The sequence below is a fragment of the Drosophila bipectinata genome, chromosome 3R (genome assembly GCF_030179905.1).
Source record: "Drosophila bipectinata strain 14024-0381.07 chromosome 3R, DbipHiC1v2, whole genome shotgun sequence".
In the NCBI taxonomy this organism is placed as follows: domain Eukaryota; kingdom Metazoa; phylum Arthropoda; class Insecta; order Diptera; family Drosophilidae; genus Drosophila; species Drosophila bipectinata.
In genome coordinates this window covers 28731302-28747632 of record NC_091739.1, presented here as the reverse complement: position 1 = coordinate 28747632, position 16331 = coordinate 28731302, and the positions used below count along the sequence as shown (strand labels likewise).

Below are 16331 nucleotides of genomic sequence, written 5' to 3'. Positions count from 1 at the left end.
ACCGAAAGCTATATCTTTGCCAATAGTTGTCCGATTCTTGAGAGGATTACCTTGAATGATTTGTGGATCCATTCTCCATCAATCTGCATCAAAATCCAGGAACAAAATATTTTTTAGATTTTTTGTCAAATTTTCTGGGTAGACCCATGCAAAAATGGGGGAAATGCTTGAGAGGTCAATATGGCCCACACCGAAAGCTATATCTTTGCCAATAGTTGTCCGATTCTTGAGCGGATTACCTTGAATGATTTGTGGATCCATTCTCCATCAATCTGCATCAAAATCCAGGAACAAAATATTTTTTTGATTTTTTGTCAAATTTTCTGGGTAGACCCATGCAAATGGGGGGAAATGCTTAAGAGGTCAATATGGACCACACCGAAAGCTATATCTTTGCCAATAGTTGTCCGATTCTTGAGCGGATTACCTTGAATGATTTGTGGATCCATTCTCCATCAATCTGCATCAAAATCCAGGAACAAAATATTTTTTTGATTTTTTGTCAAATTTTCTGGGTAGACCCATGCAAAAATGGGGGAAATGCTTAAGAGGTCAAAATGGCCCACACCGAAAGCTATATCTTTGCCAATAGTTGTCCGATTCTTGAGAGGATTACCTTGAATGATTTGTGGATCCATTCTCCATCAATCTGCATCAAAATCCAGGAACAAAACATTTTTTTGATTTTTTGTCAAATTTTCTGGGTAGACACATGCAAAAATGGGGGAAATGCTTAAGAGGTCAATATGGACCACACCGAAAGCTATATCTTTGCCAATAGTTGTCCGATTCTTGAGCGGATTACCTTGAATGATTTGTGGATCCATTCTCCATCAATCTGCATCAAAATCCAGGAACAAAATATTTTTTTGATTTTTTGTCAAATTTTCTGGGTAGACACATGCAAAAATGGGGGAAATGCTTAAGAGGTCAATATGGACCACACCGAAAGCTATATCTTTGCCAATAGTTGTCCGATTCTTGAGCGGATTACCTTGAATGATTTGTGGATCCATTCTCCATCAATCTGCATCAAAATCCAGGAACAAAATATTTTTTTGATTTTTTGTCAAATTTTCTGGGTAGACCCATGCAAAAATGGGGGAAATGCTTAAGAGGTCAATATGGACCACACCGAAAGCTATATCTTTGCCAATAGTTGTCCGATTCTTGAGCGGATTACCTTGAATGATTTGTGGATCCATTCTCCATCAATCTGCATCAAAATCCAGGAACAAAATATTTTTTTGATTTTTTGTCAAATTTTCTGGGTAGACCCATGCAAAAATGGGGGAAATGCTTAAGAGGTCAAAATGGCCCACACCGAAAGCTATATCTTTGCCAATAGTTGTCCGATTCTTGAGCGGATTACCTTGAATGATTTGTGGATCCATTCTCCATCAATCTGCATCAAAATCCAGGAACAAAACATTTTTTTGATTTTTTGTCAAATTTTCTGGGTAGACCCATGCAAAAATGGGGGAAATGCTTGAGAGGTCAATATGGCCCACACCGAAAGCTATATCTTTGCCAATAGTTGTCCGATTCTTGAGAGGATTACCTTGAATGATTTGTAGATCAATTCTCTATCAATCTGCATCAAAATCCAGGAACAAAATATTTTTTAGATTTTTTGTCAAATTTTCTGGGTAGACCCATGCAAAAATGGGGGAAATGCTTGAGAGGTCAATATGGCCCACACCGAAAGAGATATCTTTGCCAATAGTTGTCCGATTCTTGAGAGGAATACTTTAAACGATTTGTAGATCAATTCTCTATCAATCTGCATCAAAATCCAGGAACAAAATATTTTTTAGATATTTTGTCAAATTTTCTGGGTAGACCCATGCAAAAATGGGGGAAATGCTTGAGAGGAGGTCAATATGGCCCACACCGAAAGCTATATCTTTGCTAATAGTTGTCCGATTCTTGAGAGGATTACCCTAAATGATTTGTGGATCCATTCTCCATCAATCTGCATCAAAATCCAGGAACAAAATATTTTTTAGATTTTTTGTCAAATTTTCTGGGTAGACCCATGCAAAAATGGGGGAAATGCTTGAGAGGGCAATATGGACCAAACCGAAAGCTATATCTTTGCCAATAGTTGTCCGATTCTTGAGAGGATTACCTTGAATGATTTGTGGATCCATTCTCCATCAATCTGCATCAAAATCCAGGAACAAAATATTTTTTAGATTTTTTGTCAAATTTTCTGGGTAGACCCATGCAAAAATGGGGGAAATGCTTGAGAGGTCAATATGGCCCACACCGAAAGCTATATCTTTGCCAATAGTTGTCCGATTCTTGAGAGGATTACCTTGAATGATTTGTAGATCAATTCTCTATCAATCTGCATCAAAATCCAGGAACAAAATATTTTTTAGATTTTTTGTCAAATTTTCTGGGTAGACCCATGCAAAAATGGGGGAAATGCTTGAGAGGTCAATATGGACCAAACCGAAAGCTATATCTTTGCCAATAGTTGTCCGATTCTTGAGAGGATTACCTTGAATGATTTGTGGATCCATTCTCCATCAATCTGCATCAAAATCCAGGAACAAAATATTTTTTAGATTTTTTGTCAAATTTTCTGGGTAGACCCATGCAAAAATGGGGGAAATGCTTGAGAGGTCAATATGGCCCACACCGAAAGCTATATCTTTGCCAATAGTTGTCCGATTCTTGAGAGGATTACCTTGAATGATTTGTAGATCAATTCTCTATCAATCTGCATCAAAATCCAGGAACAAAATATTTTTTAGATTTTTTGTCAAATTTTCTGGGTAGACACATGCAAAAATGGGGGAAATGCTTAAGAGGTCAATATGGACCACACCGAAAGCTATATCTTTGCCAATAGTTGTCCGATTCTTGAGCGGATTACCTTGAATGATTTGTGGATCCATTCTCCATCAATCTGCATCAAAATCCAGGAACAAAATATTTTTTTGATTTTTTGTCAAATTTTCTGGGTAGACCCATGCAAAAATGGGGGAAATGCTTAAGAGGTCAATATGGACCACACCGAAAGCTATATCTTTGCCAATAGTTGTCCGATTCTTGAGCGGATTACCTTGAATGATTTGTGGATCCATTCTCCATCAATCTGCATCAAAATCCAGGAACAAAATATTTTTTTGATTTTTTGTCAAATTTTCTGGGTAGACCCATGCAAAAATGGGGGAAATGCTTAAGAGGTCAAAATGGCCCACACCGAAAGCTATATCTTTGCCAATAGTTGTCCGATTCTTGAGCGGATTACCTTGAATGATTTGTGGATCCATTCTCCATCAATCTGCATCAAAATCCAGGAACAAAACATTTTTTTGATTTTTTGTCAAATTTTCTGGGTAGACCCATGCAAAAATGGGGGAAATGCTTGAGAGGTCAATATGGCCCACACCGAAAGCTATATCTTTGCCAATAGTTGTCCGATTCTTGAGAGGATTACCTTGAATGATTTGTAGATCAATTCTCTATCAATCTGCATCAAAATCCAGGAACAAAATATTTTTTAGATTTTTTGTCAAATTTTCTGGGTAGACCCATGCAAAAATGGGGGAAATGCTTGAGAGGTCAATATGGCCCACACCGAAAGCTATATCTTTGCCAATAGTTGTCCGATTCTTGAGAGGATTACCTTGAATGATTTGTGGATCCATTCTCCATCAATCTGCATCAAAATCCAGGAACAAAATATTTTTTAGATTTTTTGTCAAATTTTCTGGGTAGACCCACGCAAAAATGGGGGAAATGCTTGAGAGGTCAATATGGACCACACCGAAAGCTATATCTTTGCCAATAGTTGTCCGATTCTTGAGCGGATTACCTTGAATGATTTGTGGATCCACTCTCCATCAATCTGCATCAAAATCCAGGAACAAAATATTTTTTTGATTTTTTGTCAAATTTTCTGGGTAGACCAATGCAAAAATGGGGGAAATGCTTGATAGGTCAATATGGCCCACACCGAAAGCTATATCTTTGCCGATAGTTGTCCGATTCTTGAGCGGATTACCTTGAATGATTTGTGGATCCACTCTCCATCAATCTGCATCAAAATCCAGGAACAAAATATTTTTTTGATTTTTTGTCAAATTTTCTGGGTAGACCCATGCAAAAATGGGGGAAATGCTTAAGAGGTCAATATGGACCACACCGAAAGCTATATCTTTGCCAATAGTTGTCCGATTCTTGAGCGGATTACCTTGAATGATTTGTGTATCCATTCTTCATCAATCTGCATCAAAATCCAGGAACAAAACATTTTTTTGATTTTTTGTCAAATTTTCTGGGTAGACCCATGCAAAAATGGGGGAAATGCTTAAGAGGTCAATATGGCCCACACCGAAAGCTATATCTTTGCCGATAGTTGTCCGATTCTTGAGCGGATTACCTTGAATGATTTGTGGATCCATTCTCCATCAATCTGCATCAAAATCCAGGAACAAAACATTTTTTTGATTTTTTGTCAAATTTTCTGGGTAGACCCATGCAAAAATGGGGGAAATGCTTGAGAGGTCAATATGGCCCACACCGAAAGCTATATCTTTGCCAATAGTTGTCCGATTCTTGAGAGGATTACCTTGAATGATTTGTGGATCCATTCTCCATCAATCTGCATCAAAATCCAGGAACAAAACATTTTTTTGATTTTTTGTCAAATTTTCTGGGTAGACCCATGCAAAAATGGGGGAAATGCTTAAGAGGTCAATATGGCCCACACCGAAAGCTATATCTTTGCCGATAGTTGTCCGATTCTTGAGCGGATTACCTTGAATGATTTGTGGATCCATTCTCCATCAATCTGCATCAAAATCCAGGAACAAAACATTTTTTTGATTTTTTGTCAAATTTTCTGGGTAGACCCATGCAAAAATGGGGGAAATGCTTAAGAGGTCAATATGGCCCACACCGAAAGCTATATCTTTGCCAATAGTTGTCCGATTCTTGAGCGGATTACCTTGAATGATTTGTGGATCCATTCTCCATCAATCTGCATCAAAATCCAGGAACAAAACATTTTTTTGATTTTTTGTCAAATTTTCTGGGTAGACCCATGCAAAAATGGGGGAAATGCTTAAGAGGTCAATATGGCCCACACCGAAAGCTATATGTTTGCCAATAGTTGTCCGATTCTTGAGCGGATTACCTTGAATGATTTGTGGATCCATTCTCCATCAATCTGCATCAAAATCCAGGAACAAACTATTTTTTACATTTTTTGTCAAATTTTCTGGGGGATCAAAATATGGCCGACCGCGAAGCCCTTTTATTTTAAAATACCTATTTGATTCTTGAGCGGAATACCTTAAACGATTCGTAGATAAATTCCCCCCAATTAGTTTTTAGGTTTTATTTTAATATTTTCTTGGGCTCATCGCCAGAGTATATCTTTGCTGAAATACCTATCGGATTCTTGAGTGGATTATCTTAATTCGTAGATTCTTCATGTATCTGCAATTAGATTCTAAAAACCAGTGCCTCCTTTAACATTTCGCAAAAAAACCAAGTATCTATTTAAATCAAAAGCTTTATGAACTATTGGATATTGGATAAACCACTTGTTTTCTTTCATTTTATTTTATTAGTTTATATATTTTTTTATTAGATTTACACAGTAATTAATGTTGAATTTGAATGAACTCTTTTTACGAACTACATTAGATGTTTATCACGCGGCTCAGTTTCTGGATGCGATTGAGGAGCAGGTCTCCCTGCTTGATGGTGGCTTGGTACTGCCAGTTTTTATTGTCAGGACGGTTCGTCTCCACGATGCCGCCCACTCGGTCAACCTTGGCATGAAGCCGGCCAGCGGCGATGAAACGAGCCAGCTCCTGGTCGATGTAGTCGACAGTAACGCCAAAAGCTTCCGCCATATACTGCAGAGTGAGCGAGCGGTAAGACTCAAGCAGCTGGGTGTAGCCCAAAATGCGCATCTCGCGCACATAGTAGCGGTAGTGGGGATGGATTAGATAGTCTGCGCGCAATTGCTTCTCTACTCCAGCGAGATGCACGTAGAAGTTCTCGTACTGACAGTTGTATAGCGAGAAAAGAAACTGCTTGACGTCCGGCAGACCATGAAGTACTTCCTGTATTTCAGATCCCTTAATTACTTTGTCGCGCAACTCGTTGCGAGGTAAGGCAATCATGGACACATAGACAGTGTATCGCACGAAGGTGGGGTAGTCCATCAGCTCGTAAGATGTAAAGGTGCTCACGGTATCCAGGAAAAAGGTGGCAGCCGCCTTGAAGTCACGCACGGCAACTGAGTAGACGCCCTGATAAACCTTAAGCCGGTTGCGACGGTCCCAGTCGCCGCCCTCCTCGATCAGGTACTTGGCCTTGTCGATGTTGCGTGTGATGAGATCGTGGTCCAAGTAGAAAAGGCCCAGACGGATTAAGTGGAATACGATGTCAAGGCGGTGCCCCAGGGACACAGTCTTTTCGTAGGTTTTACGGAAAGCCGACTCCGCCGCTACTTTGTCGCCGATACGACACAGATATTCCGACTTCTTAAGATTCGCCTCGCGAACCTCCATCTCGCCCAGATTCTTCTCCGCGTCCTCGATGGCTGCGTCCAGCTGTTCTAGCTCCACGCGATTGTTCTCCTTCATGCGCGCCAACAAGTCCTTATCCAACGTCCAGGCGAGCTCCGTGCATATGTGCTCGTACCACGGAGCCATATTATCCGTGCGAATCGCCTCCAAAAGTTTCGCTTTTAGGGTAGCATCCTGTTTGTGCTCCGCCAAAGTGAGCAGGAATTTGGTTTGGGCCAGCTCCAGGTTCGGGTTCTTCTCCAGGCCCTGCTCCTCCAGGTTTTCAGCAGGCATTATTATAGAATTTTCTTGCTTCGCTTCGGTTAAAACAGAGGAGTTGTAGATTTTCTGAACGAAATGAGATTTTGTTTTTGTCAAAGCCGCAGAGTCATGTACAAAGTTAAGTTGGCTGCGGCTGGGGTTGCTGGCGTTGCCGGAAAACTCAGAAGATTCTTATCGATTAGTGGGTACCCCCCTTACTAAAGACAATTTCAATTAATTTTTGGAAACGAAACCCAGGTCAAGTTAAATAATTTAGTAATAATTTTGCTTTGAATCTAATTTTTTTTAAATAACCATAGAAACACACTGTCAAAAATAATCGATAAATAAAAAGATTAGTGTTGTAAAAGGACAATGGAATTGTTTACCTCTAGAAAATTAACAGCTGTTGTAAAAACTTTGACCAAAGTTTTAGTGTTTAGTGTATTTATTTCTACATAATATTATGAGAGAGTTTATAATTAAATTGTAATTGAGCCTATAACCCATGCCGCCAATAATAAACATATGTTAACGGTCACCAAACCAAAACCATCTTGCCCCCGCGAACGATACTGTCACAGAAACGTCAAAACAGTCGCGAATGAAAAGTGCAAGAAAAGTGAAATGAGGCGTGCAAACGTTCGCCAAAGACAATAAAAAAATAATAATAAATATTAGGCAGCACACACATAACACGCTTATGAGGCTAAAATTGAAGATATAACCATGGGCGATAAGGAGGAGCCCACCACACCCGCACCCTCGCCCACGGAGGAGGGGCTGGCCAGCATCGCTGCCGGCGGAGGAGTACCGAGCGGGGGAAACGGGGGTGAAAGCACCAGCGGAAGCGACAATCCCACACCCACCAATGTTAAGGTAGTGATCATTGGAGCCGGCATGGCCGGATTGTCGGCTGCCAATCACCTGCTGCAGAATGGTTGCGAGGATTTTCTCATCTTGGAGGCGAGAGGTCGGATAGGCGGCCGAATCGTGTCCATACCGCTCAGCAACAACCAAAAGGTAGCGTTATATAATCCAAGCCATCCAGCGGGAGCCCCCATAAAAGACCAAAGTATGGTTAATGTTCTAAAGAATTTTTGGGGAAACGCATGTACGAACTCGGGGCATGCTGTAACAAATTATAGATTTTTCCAAGCGCTGCGCAATCAGCGGACTTTGCGCGTTTTTCGTCGATTCTATTTTTGTACGCTACATTTGGGCCTCCTGTTCCCAGTTGTGGCTTCACTCCAATTATGGACCAAACCCTTAATTATCATATTTTTTAGTTCGAATTTTACGAATGTTTTTATTTGCATTATAATGCCGGTTTTTACGGAAGCCTATCAACAAATATGTTATACAACTTTCACAGGCAAATCATATGTAGATTAGATTAGATGGCTTTTTGGAATTAACCAACAGTGACGTATTTAGTGCAATGCCCTAATGACAACACGGGACAGCAAGCCCACGATCACGTAGTCCCGTGCTTGGCTGGGCTTCTGTTATCAAAATATTTTTTGAAAATGTATTTCAAAGTTAGGAAGTTAATTAAAAAGGTATTAAGTACAAGGCAGCTTACACTAAATGTTAAAAATATAATTTTTTCAAATTTATATAAAAATAAATTTATATCAGCCTATTATACAGTATTTTTATTTTAAAACGCCCCTAAAACGTGTTTATATGTAGGTCAGTTCTTATCTGTTTATCACCTGAAAGTGAAATCCGCATATCTACCTTATCTAATGAATATTCTCTATTTTTAATCATTTAGATTGAACTAGGAGCCAACTGGATACACGGAGTCCTTGGCAATCCCATCTTTGAGCTGGCCGTGCAGCATGGTCTAGTCAGCGTGGTCAACGTTCCCAAGCCGCACAAAGTGGTAGCCACCACAGAGGACGGCCATCAGGTGCCGTTCAGCATACTGCAGGAAATCTACGAAGCGTATGTCTGTTTTTTGCGACGCTGCGATGAGTATTTCCTCTGCCAGTACAGTCCACCGCCGGATATACACAGTGTGGGGGAGCACATAAACTACGAGATCGAGATCTACTTGAGCAGCGTTCAGGATCCTAAGGAGAAGCGGCTGAAACAGTCCATTTTCAACTGCCTGCTAAAGCGCGAGACCTGCATCACCGGCTGTAACAATATGAACGAAGTAGATCTTCTAGAGCTGGGTAACCCACATAGCTTTAACTATATTTCATAAAAAATAATATTTATCCATTTTCCAGGTAGTTATACGGAGCTGCAGGGCGGTAACATAGTATTACCGTCCGGGTACAGCTCCATCCTACGACCCCTGGGTGCTCAGATACCCAGGCAGTCTATCCTGACCAAATGCCCGGTGAAGAAGATCCACTGGAAGCGGAAAAAGACTTTCACCGGCCTGGAAACCGTCGACGAGAACTCAGAGGACGAGAACTCGGACGATTCGGAGAGGACGGTAACAGAGGTGCCTACGGTCGGAGCAGGACTTCGTGAAGCCTCTGTGGAGTCAAACTCCAGCAGCAATTGTGATTATGCCGCAGGCAATGTGCGCGTGGATTGTGAGGACGGCCGAGTCTTTCACGCGGAGCATGTGATTTGCACGATACCCCTAGGGGTGCTGAAGAAGTCGCATCGCACGTTGTTTGACCCGGTGCTGCCGCAGTACAAGCAGGAATCCATCGAGAATCTCATGTTCGGCACCGTGGACAAGATTTTCCTCGAGTACGAGCGACCGTTCCTTAGCGCCGATATATCGGAGGTGATGCTCCTGTGGGACGACGACAAGCGGGATATGAACAGCAGCGAAAAGGAGCTGGCTAGCGAAGAGTACCTTAGCAAGAACTGGTTCAAGAAGATCTATTCCTTTGCAAAGATGACAGATACGCTGCTTCTTGGATGGGTTTCGGGGAGAGAAGCAGAGTACATGGAGACCCTCAGCCATGAGGCAGTGGCGGAAAAGTGCACTGAAATACTCAGAAACTTCCTGCAGGATCCGTACGTTCCAAAGCCAAAGCGATGTGTGTGGTAAGTATAGGCCACTTAAATAGATGTTCAAATAGGCATTAACACAGTTCCATTCCTTTTAGCACCAGTTGGAAGTCGCAGGACTTTACAGGTGGAGCATACACGTCGATTCCTGTGGGAGCCACTCAAGAGGACATTGAGAACCTGGCCCAACCACTATATGCCACTCCTCAGGCCATGAAGGTAGGCACGTCACTACCTAACCTATCAACACTATTAACATAACCCTATATTTGTATTTTAGCCCGCCATTGTGTTTGCCGGAGAGCATACGCATTCCAGCTTCTACTCCACCGTACACGGCGCCTACTTGAGCGGAAGAACAGCAGCGCAGCATTTGCTGGCCAGTGATGAGCCGGACGAGATCATCATGGAGTCAGACGGCAGCGATCTGAGCGCGTGGATACAGGGCATCGCCTTGGACTGAGTCTAAGCTAACCACAACGATCACACATCGATATTGTATTATAATTTATTTCCTTCTGTTAGAACGCTGTTTAGCTAGTGATATTTCATATTTTCGATTTTAATTTATTTTGCATAGCTCGTTGAACGAATTATCTGATTTTTTTGTAACATTTTTGAGCATTTGAGCATTTTGTGTTTTATTTTGTTGATGCAATTATTATTTTGTAATTTATTTCCAACCGTTTGTACATTTTTTTATAAATAAATGCTACGATATAGCTGAGCTGATCAATGTGCTGCCAACTCTGACATACTGTGCACTCGCAGCAGCTTTAATTGGACGAAATGTGTGCACAAACATGACGTTGTTTAGATTTAATTACTACCGATTAACAAACATAAGTAAATACATAAATATTGCCTATTTTTATAAATTCGTATTCATAGGAAATGATGCACTCAGTTGGCTAAGTGCAATAAATGTAAATTTGAAACAAACTATTGTTAACGTTGGCTATTTTGCTAAATAATTTATGCATTATTTCGATACTTGAGGCGGCAAAATGCCAACCGTTGATATTGATAACTATAGGGACTTCAAATTTGTTTGTATTGTAACGAATATATCGACTTGTGCGCATAATATTAATAAAAGAACACGCTAATTATAATTCTTTTTATGAAACTTGTGGCATCTAGTTACCTTAAAAATGGCCTGATTAACAAATTCTTTTAAATCAACGTCAAATATTTACTCTAAATATTTCATTCTATTGAATCTAAATTTTATGTAGCACTGGGTGACTCTCATTGCTCTAAATTTTTTGTGGCTTATTTCAATCGGCATTAATAGGGGGACATTTATAAGTACTATATACTGGAGAAGGTAAGTCTATTTAAAAATTTTCCATATAAACAAAGAGCTTAAAAACGATCGTGCTTAAATTGTTCATTGTTAGAAAATGAAATGTAAAAATTTTGAATAATACCGTGGATATTATTTGATTAATTCGTTGCAAAAAAACTTGTATAAAACTTAATTTTGTAAAAGCATAAAACTTAAATATAGAAAATATTATTGTTTATATTATAGACTCTATTTGAAGGTCATTATAACTTTGGAAGCTTACGATCGACAATTTCCGTTTTTATACCCTTGCAGAGAATATTAAAATGTTGTCCAAAAGTGTGCAAGGAGACATCTCCGACCCTATACTGTATATATTTTCTTGATCAGGATCCCCTCCTGAGTTGATATAATCATGTCCGTCTATCTGTTTCTACGTAAATAAGTCTCTCAGTTTTAAAAGTATAGAGTCCAAAATTTGAACACAACCTTCTTTCTTTTAAACGCAGTGTAGAAGTCCGAACGACTGGGATCGGTCGACTATATACTATAGCTGCCATATAACTGCTTGATCGGATATGCGATAGCTTTGTTTAACTATGTTTATTAATTATAAATCATAAAATGTAAACACTCATATTTCCATTGCCTAATTATTTGGGCACCTAGAAGACACACAGTAATGAAGGATAAAATTGTATCCTTTTTTTGAGTATGATAACATTCCAGAAGATGCTTTAATTTGGAAACTATTTAATAAAGTTTTTAAAAATAATTTATTAAAAATAAGTGCCCTCCTCCTCGATTCTCATAGGTTGCACCTAAGCTGGCTCGAAAAATCGGGAAAATAATTATTTATTTTTTATTTTAATTTTTTTTTCTTTTTTTTAAAATAATTAAATAAAAAGAAGTGCCCTCCTCCTCGATTCTCGTAGGTTGCACTTAAGCTGGCTCGATAAATCAGGAAAATTATTTTTATTTTGTTTATTTTTCTTGATGAAATGATATTCTCATAATGATCGGACATCCTATTTTTGCAATACATATCCAGTTCTAACTGCAACTCTTCATTTTCAACTCTTTTATTTAAATTTTAAATAAAAATTTTTAAGTTTTAGGTTTTAATAACAATTCTTTCGAAGAACTCTACAAAGTTTAGTTTTCTTACTAATAAAGTGTTTGTATTTTAGTGATCAAAGTCTGTGATCAGGTCCACCTTAATGTTAACTTATCGCGTTCCAGTGGGGCTAATCAGAGAGTCGGAGCTTTGCCCACCACCGACTTCAGAGAGCTTTCGAGAGAACTATTCCAAGATTGAGCTCCTACAGCGTAAAAGGGACCGGAGCAGCGGCGGGAAGAGCACTTTCGTTCCCACACGCCGGCTGCAGCGGTCCATCAGTTCAAGTTTAGCTTCCCAGCAACCACGACTTTTCTTGTGTCGGTGCTCTGCAAACATAGAGGTGTCACCCTTTGGCTAACACATTACAAGCTACATAGTTTATTTCAACGGAAAGATACAAACTTTATAAGAAAGATGTCGTACCACAAGCCCGAAGCCAAGACCGTGCAGGACCTGAAAGATCTGGCCCAGAAGCTGCGTATCCACTCCATCACCTCCACCCAGGCCTCCAAATCTGGGTAAGCTTTCGAAACTGCCAAGTGCCTATTAGCAAAGTTTGAATACGTGAATGTGATTTTAAAAGTTGTGCACCTTGCACTTGTTGCGGCAAAGGTGACCCTCCGGCGGTGACGTATTCCAGGAGGTCAGGAGGGGGATAGCGGCTGTTGCCAAGCCACGTGTTTTCCAGTGGCTTTCGCGAATTTGCTAATTTTTCGCCCTACTTTCGAGCTAGCTGATAAGCGGCATTCACCTTTATTTGCTACGTTTTTAATTTATTGACCTTAGACGACCTTGAAAAGCTTTGTTAATTCCCTTACTGCTTTTTAATTTGGTTTTGTTTTGTGCGTGGCTTTCAAAACGCCGCCATTATAAACATATGTATGTATATATCTGTATACATATCTGTATGTAGCGAGCGTCTGGTTCAAAAAGAGTATTGGAAAGTATAGCTTATGTCGGGAATGAAAGAGACGGGCTATGTTAATGGAACCGGGGATGGAAATGATCCCCTACACTATAAATTTACGACCTTATTAAATTCGTTTGTAATTAGATTTTAGATAGACGGTACTAGATTGTTAGTTAAACAATAAATAATAAAAAAAAAAGAGAGCGACCAGATAAGGAAAACACTTTTATCGTTTCCATTAGTTTTCCATGTTTTTTCTTTTTTCCCCGCGAGATAACTTTGCTCTAAATGTGACCTCTGCCGGCCTCCGCGAGATAAGCCCGGTTTCAGTTACTCACTTCAAAATGATATGACCGATTAGGAATCCAATAGAGGTGACCAGCTCGAGTGTGTTCCCCTCATGACAATCGAAAATCACGGAAAATTGATAAAATGAGCTGCTTGGGTCACTGCTGACACTCTACACTCTAGAGTCTAGAGGATCACCTTCATTAGTTCTTGATAAGTGGGAGGAATTTAGGGGACCTACTTCTAATAGGTATTGGGAATCACGTGCGCAGACGCAGATCACCACGCCAGACCGTCGTGTAATCCAAGAATCTTGTTTTTTTTTGAGGTTTTTCGTTCTCGCCAATATAGGATCAGGGGAGTTCAAGGTCTAGAAACCGGTGTGGAAGTGGAATGGCGATGAATGTACACAAAACACACTAGTACTCATAGAAATCACACCATATGCGAGCGCGATAAGTTTTATTTATAATTCTGAGGGGTAAGACGAGCCCCCTGCCGGTCTAGAGTTGCGTATTTTTGCTGTTGGAGTTGTGCCAGATCTGCATTTCAGACGCCTCTTGGAGGCCTTATCTTATTTATCCGAACTCGATAGCATGGGAACGAAGTGCACAACTAGGGGCTTTGAAATAAACAGAAATTTGATACATTACTCGGAAAGTTCTAGAACGTAGAACTAGAAATATAATTGTAGGAGGTATCTGTTAGAAATCTAGAATTTTTAAAGTATCTAAGTTACCTTGTCTAACTTTCCATTCTTCTAGAGAAGGCCAATCACTTAATGCCTTCACCTAGATAGCTATAGCTACTATATATATTGGACAATCGAAATAATACTGACTTCTTTTCCTCCCCTCACAGACATCCCACATCATGCTCCTCGATTGCCGAGATCATGTCGGTGCTGTTCTTCCAGCAGATGAAACTGAACCTTAAACACCCCCGTGACCCCTCCAGCGATCGTCTGATCCTTTCCAAGGGACATGCGGCTCCCATCCTGTACGCCGCCTGGGCTGAGGCTGGCCTCTTCCCGGTTGATGACCTGAAGAACCTGCGCAAGATCGACAGCGACCTGGAAGGTCATCCCACACCCCGTCTGAACTTCATTGATGTGGGCACTGGATCCCTGGGTCAGGGTGTGGCTGTTGGTGCTGGAATGGCCTATGTTGGCAAGAACTACGACAAGGCCGATTACCGTACCTACGTGATCGTTGGTGATGGAGAGTCCGCCGAGGGATCCGTGTGGGAGTCCCTGCACTTCGCTGGCCACTACGGCCTGGACAACCTGTGCGTGATTTTCGACGTGAACCGACTGGGTCAGTCGGAGGCCACCTCGCTGCAGCACAAATTGGACGTCTACCGCGATCGTCTCGAGGCCTTCGGCTTCAACACCGTGGTTGTGGACGGTCACGATGTCGAGGAGCTGTGCAAGGCCCTTCACTGCGCCGCCATTACCAAGAGCAAGCCGACCGCCCTCATTGCCAAGACCTTCAAGGGCAAGGACTTCCCCAAAATTGAGGACGCCGATAACTGGCACGGAAAGCCCCTGGGCGACAAGGCCGCTGAGGTGATCAAGCATCTGGAGGGTCTCATCGTGTGCAAGGACGTTAAGTTGTCTCCCAAATCTGTGAGCAAGACTGGTGCTGCTCCCGAAATAGACATCTCCAATGTGAAGCTCAGCTCCCCGCCCAGCTACAAACTGGGTGATTCCATTGCCACCCGTCTGGCCTACGGCACTGCCTTGGCCAAGATCGCTAAGAACAACGATCGTGTGGTTGCCCTGGATGGTGACACCAAGAACTCCACCTACTCCGACAAGATCAAGACCATCTCCCCGGAGCGGTACATCGAGTGCTTCATCGCCGAGCAGAATCTGGTCGGTGTTGCCGTGGGTGCTGCCTGCCGTCGTCGCACCGTGGCTTTCGTTTCCACCTTCGCCACCTTCTTCACTCGCGCCTTCGACCAAATCCGCATGGGTGCCATCTCCCAGACGAACGTTAACTTCGTGGGCTCCCACTGCGGCTGCAGCATCGGCGAGGACGGTCCCTCCCAGATGGGTCTCGAGGACATTGCCATGTTCCGCACCATTCCCGGCAGCACCATCTTCTACCCCTCGGACGCCGTGAGCACTGAGCGCGCCGTGGAGCTGGCCGCCAACACCAAGGGCGTGTGCTTCATCCGCACCTCTCGTCCCAACACCTGCGTCATCTACGAAAACGACGAGCCCCTGAACATCGGCCAGGGCAAGGTGGTGCGCCAGAAGAGCTCTGACGAAGTCCTGCTCATTGGCGCTGGTATTACCTTGTACGAGTGCCTGTCTGCTGCTGACCAGCTGGAGAAGAACTGCATCACTGCCCGCGTTATCGATCCCTTCACCATCAAGCCCCTGGATGCCGCTCTGATCATCGAGCACGGCAAGCAGTGTGGTGGACGCGTCGTCGTTGTGGAGGATCACTACCAGTAAGTCATGGCCTTAAACTTCTTATAAAGGTGGTTTGCTAACCAAATGCTTTCCTCAATTACAGGCAAGGTGGTCTGGGCGAGGCTGTGCTGAGTGCCCTGGCTGGCGAGCGCAACTTTGTTGTGAAGCACCTGTACGTGCCCACCGTGCCGCGGTCGGGCCCTCCCTCCGTTCTTATCGACATGTTCGGCATCTCCGCACGCCACGTAGTCGCTGCTGTGAACGATCTCCTCAAGCAGTGAGAAGTTAACCAACTCCTACATTTATTACCACATCGCCTACAGGAACTTCCCAGTTACACTTACCATTAACATTCCCCCTTCAAGATTGTTGCCTTTGCAAATTCGAATTTTCAATGTCCGGATCAGGAAAATAAATTCTTTTTGATAAAAGTAATTAAAAAACAAATCGATAAATCTTTCTTTGGAGGTTTGGGAAATTTCTTTGAATTATTCAAGTATAGAATGGTT

At 41.9% G+C, this 16331-nt stretch overlaps 3 protein-coding genes across 3 annotated transcripts; 2 read left to right on the top strand and 1 right to left on the bottom strand.

The window, feature by feature from the left end:
* Positions 1 to 5595: 5595 nt before the first annotated feature.
* Positions 5596 to 6956, bottom strand: Rpn7 (regulatory particle non-ATPase 7). Its single transcript, XM_017233026.3, has one exon. The coding sequence runs from the start codon at positions 6834 to 6836 to the stop codon at positions 5667 to 5669; it is 1170 nt and encodes a 389-aa protein (XP_017088515.1). The 5' UTR covers positions 6837 to 6956; the 3' UTR covers positions 5596 to 5666.
* A 196-nt stretch (positions 6957 to 7152) lies between these two features.
* On the top strand, positions 7153 to 10518 carry LOC108119820 (peroxisomal N(1)-acetyl-spermine/spermidine oxidase). Its single transcript, XM_017233209.3, has 5 exons — positions 7153 to 7826; positions 8584 to 8989; positions 9047 to 9827; positions 9890 to 10010; positions 10072 to 10518. The coding sequence occupies exons 1-5, from the start codon at positions 7533 to 7535 to the stop codon at positions 10252 to 10254; spliced, it is 1785 nt and encodes a 594-aa protein (XP_017088698.2). The 5' UTR covers positions 7153 to 7532; the 3' UTR covers positions 10255 to 10518.
* Positions 10519 to 10962: 444 nt separating this feature from the next.
* LOC108119819 (transketolase-like protein 2) lies at positions 10963 to 16269 on the top strand. Its single transcript, XM_017233208.3, has 4 exons — positions 10963 to 11121; positions 12273 to 12720; positions 14262 to 15860; positions 15926 to 16269. The coding sequence occupies exons 2-4, from the start codon at positions 12617 to 12619 to the stop codon at positions 16101 to 16103; spliced, it is 1881 nt and encodes a 626-aa protein (XP_017088697.1). The 5' UTR covers positions 10963 to 11121; positions 12273 to 12616; the 3' UTR covers positions 16104 to 16269.
* The last annotated feature ends 62 nt before the right edge of the window (positions 16270 to 16331 follow it).